This window comes from Corylus avellana, chromosome 1, assembly GCF_965113065.1.
Source record: "Corylus avellana chromosome 1, dhCorAvel1.hap1.2, whole genome shotgun sequence".
Taxonomy (NCBI): domain Eukaryota; kingdom Viridiplantae; phylum Streptophyta; class Magnoliopsida; order Fagales; family Betulaceae; genus Corylus; species Corylus avellana.
The window spans coordinates 7,914,079-7,918,440 of record NC_142490.1 but is presented as its reverse complement, the minus strand read 5'-3'; the positions used below and the strand labels follow the sequence as shown (position 1 = coordinate 7,918,440).

Genomic DNA, 4,362 nt, shown 5'->3' with positions numbered 1-4,362 from the left:
AACCCTACATATATATTCTTTCCCTAAATCTTTTCCCTGTAGAAATTAACAATAAATTAAACTAGCAGGCCACACTCCATTATTTAACATATTCCTCCACTGATTATATATGGAATAAAACACATCAGCCCAAAACTTAAAATATATTGAACGTCAAAGATCACTTCGAAGATCACTTTTTTTTTTTTCTTTTTTTTTTTTAACTTTTATGAATAATTATACAAGCTAGCTATATCTATAGTAGAAGGGCAAAAAGTAGTAGTATAAGAAGAAGAAGAAGAAGAAGAAGAAGAAGTGAAAACATATATAGAAATATGCAAAATATTATGTAATTAATCCATGAAATTCTCAGTTTTCTCTCTGAGAACAACACACACACAATCATGACGAGATATTCTAATACTGTGGCCGGCCATGAGGCCAAGGGTAAGAGTCGTGGTTCAACTGCCCGCCGTTGGGAACCAAATTGGGAGGCAAATTATTATAGACAGGCATCGAGGAAGCCTCGCCCATTCCGCTGCCGCCAATCTCTGGTGGAGAGCTTCCACCCGCCACTGCTCCCTGCACGGCAGGGCCACCGCCGTCCTCTTCATCCTCCAAGGGCAATCTTTCGTACGTGGCATTGGAAAACGTGGCGGCCATCACCATGACCGACCCAGAAGCCAGGAGAGGGCCGACGACGCTGCCGCCGACAACCTGTCCTTGTCCGCCGGCCAGATAGATGGTCAGTCCGGTCGACCCAGGTGGCGCCGGTCCGGGCAGAAAGGAGCCTGTGAGAGAGAGAATCTCGAAGCGGCCGTGGAGAGCCATGACCGCGGCAGGCGCGGACGGCTGGCGGAGCGAAACGTTGGTGACTGTTCCGCTGCCGCTGAGCACGCAGACCCCTCTCTGGCGGCGTCTGGCGAACTGTGCCACACTGTCGGCCACATCAGCGCCGTTGGTTATTTCCATGACGTGGCTCCGCAGCGCGTTAGGGCTGTCTCGGGTGACAAATATCGGCGGTTTCGGCTTGTTTTTGGACCCCGGCGGACGGCCTCTTGGCCGCCGCGTGGCAACTTCGATCGCGCCTTCTCTCGGCTCGTCGCTGTTCTCTCTCTCCTCTTCATCCTCGTTCCCACCTCCGCTATTCCCGGTCCCACTGTTATCATTCATAGATATCCCCAGATCTGGTTTCTTCATTGGTGATGAGCTCGCCGATGTTTCCATCCCCGGTAGCCCCACCTGCCCGGTCCACCACCGGTTCGCCATGATTTCAACTCAACCACAACCACAAACAAAAAAAGAAAAAAGAAAACGAAGAAAAGAAAATCACCCAGAAGATAGATACTCTTCCTGAGTTCTTCTTTGTTTGAATCTAAATCTACAGTACTCTCTTAACATAGAAAAGATTAAGACGTAAGCACGCAATAGCTAGCTTGAGCTAGAAGAGCGATCCATCTTTACAAAAGCAAGCAGAAATGTAAACAACTGGAAAGAAAGTCGGAGAGAGAGAGAGAGAGAGAGAGAGAGAGAAGGTGATTGATGATTTGGGTGCGTGCGAAAGAGTGAGTGTGGGTGTGTCAAGTTCCAGAGAAGGTTTTTGGGGTTTCTCAAATCTCTGTGTGTGTGTTGACGAAAAATGAGAAATGAAGGAGAAAGGTTGGAGATGGTGTTGGGAATTAGGGTTTGTTTGTTTGTTTGCGTGGGGTCGCGTGCGCGTGGGAAGGTGGGTTGCACGTCCTCCTCTCGCATACCGACGACATATGCAAAACATTTCATATCCATGCCCCTCATTTCTTTCTTTATATATATTCCTCCCCTCCTCCTATCTTTCTCAAATACCATTAACCTCCATGCAGCACTGCAGCCTGCTTCTTCTTCCTTCCTTTTTATTATTTTTATTTTTGTTTTTTATTTTTTGTTCCACTCTTTTCTTCTTTTGCCGCATGCAAGCATGCATGCATTATCCCATGCATCCCATTGACAACTTCTTGATCACTAAAGGTGAAAATTATATTTTTATTTTATAATTATTTGATAATGTTAATTAATTAATTAATATAACAGTCATAATTAATTATTGAATATATATATTTTTTTAAAAAAAATCAAGAGTTAATTGAGACTACCATTTGAGTATATATAGTTAATTGGTAGTTATCCTTATGGAAAATGAAAATTCTTAAAATTCTCAAGCATAATTAATCTCAAGTAGTTTGAGAATACCAAGGGGGGGGGGGGGGGGGGGGGGGGGGAAACCCAAACCCAAGTCATAAGCTAGTTTCCTAAAAGAAAAAAAAAATTAAAAATCTCTTAAAAATATATATATGTTTTTTTAAGAGAGAGCCCCCACACTAACTAAAATTCTTAGTTGTACCCCTGAATAGTAGTCCCACAAACTAGCTTGTTAATTTGTAATTAGATCATGCAATTGCAATATATATTATATTTCAAGACGTGAGCCAATTAAATATTTGATTTATGAGTAAATATAAATAAATAAATAAATAAATATAGTAGCAAGACTTGTTCGTTATGAGGACTTTCAAAGCTAAAAGCACTAATTAATGTACTATTCTAGTCACCTCGATATGAAAGTTGTCAATTTAAATATGAATAATCATTTTGACTTGTTAAAGAGTGATTGGAAGGGCGTAAAGTGGCCACATCTGAAAATTACAAGCTTAGGTAAACAATGAATATCTACGTAACTGGGGGAGGCCACAACCTGTAAAAAAAATATATATAATGGACTGTATGACATCTAATAAATAAATAAATGCATGCTGCTTTTCTAATTTCTTGTATCTTTGAATTTTGGCGCATGGCCTTTTAATTTGAACTCTAAATCAATGTCTTTAATTAATACCTCCTTACTGTTACTACTACTAGTTAATTACTACTACTATTATTATTATTATTATTTCTTTTCGTGAGCTATTATGTGATAAATCCTCAATATTTAGTAAATTCAGAATTTATCTGTAAGTTACAGGTTGTGCTGTATACTAAGATTTTGATCAAACTCAACAAGTGATTGTAACAGTAGTATATATACCCTCTTTTGCTTTTTTAGGAATGCAATCCAGATTGCACTTGGCGTCATGGAGGATTTTGAGCAAAAGTGAGAGTTTCTAAAGCGCCGTCGTGCGATTTTGCAGGAGGAAGAAATCTCGCTTGATTCTTGCTCGAGCAAGATTGTGGCAAGATTCTCACTCAACAGTTGCTCAAGAAAGATGTTACGGATGGCAAATAAAAAGTTCGCTCGATGTTTGTTTGACCCTAGCTAGCTCGAGCAAGATTGTGACTAATTGCGGAATAGAGACTTTGCGCGACTACTGCTCGAGTGAAGCCGCAAGAGTTTTAAATAAAGATTATTTTTGTAATTTTACTTTTACTTTAAATAAAAATCACAATAAGGCCGACTTGACCGCGCGCCCAGTTGTTGTCATTATTCATTTTTATCAATAAGAATACTCTAGAGAGAGTTTTTCTTTAATTTTCCTATTATCCTTAGAATTTTTCTCAATTTTATAAAAGAGTTATGAGTTTGGTGCTTACAAATTCTGCTTCTCAATATGCTATGTTGCATTAGTTGGTATTAGAGCTCAGCTACTTTCCTATCATGGCACGAGAAGAAAGCCATGGAGGAAGACATGCAACCATTGGCAATGTGTATGAACATAATGAGGCAAGACATGACGAACAACTAGATGCGTGTTTGTAGCAAATGGAGGAATGATTTGATCGAGCAGTTTGGTGATCGATTTGATGCATTGGCTGATCGATCAGCTCGATCGCCACTTTAGCCAACTATGAATTTGGTTGACGATGACACTCGTTAGCAACAACGTCGTTGCTAACAAGTGTCATCGTCAACCAAATTCATGTTTCGCAGAGGAGGAGCATGCGATTAGTGTTAATGGAGAACCCATCAATCCATTCACGAAGCATATAGCGAGGAAAGAGCTTCCATTGGTGTCAAGCAATGCTAGCAAATGGGAGGTAGGTTTCAAACACGACATACCAGACTTTTAAGGTTCTTAATTTATAGCTCAAAAATTCCTAGATTAGGTTGTTGTTGTAGAGGAGATCCTAGATTTTAAGGAGGTACCTGATGATAGATACCTTATGATAGGCAGGTTCCTTTGGTGGCTACCAAGTTCAAAGGACGAGTCGTTGCGTGGTGGTAGCAACAGAAGCAAAGTAAAGTTCGCCAAGGTAAGTTCAAGATCAACAGTTGAAAGAAATTATTGAAACACATCATAACAATGCTCTTGCCCCACAATTATGTGTGAAAATGTACCAACAACTTCAAACTCTCATACAGGAAACACTATGTGGATGACTACGCTACGATATTCAATAGACTTGTTGTGCACG

At 40.3% G+C, this 4,362-nt stretch overlaps 1 protein-coding gene across 1 annotated transcript; it reads right to left on the bottom strand.

Moving 5' to 3' along the window:
- Positions 1–396: 396 nt before the first annotated feature.
- On the bottom strand, positions 397–1,248 carry LOC132171996 (AT-hook motif nuclear-localized protein 20-like). The gene has a single exon (XM_059583414.2). The coding sequence runs from the start codon at positions 1,246–1,248 to the stop codon at positions 397–399; it is 852 nt and encodes a 283-aa protein (XP_059439397.1).
- Positions 1,249–4,362: the final 3,114 nt, after the last annotated feature.

Bases quoted from the DNA above. Each gene is read 5' to 3' on its own strand.
- LOC132171996 (XM_059583414.2), bottom strand. From the start codon at position 1,248: ATGGCGAACCGGTGGTGGACCGGGCAGGTGGGGCTACCGGGGATGGAA.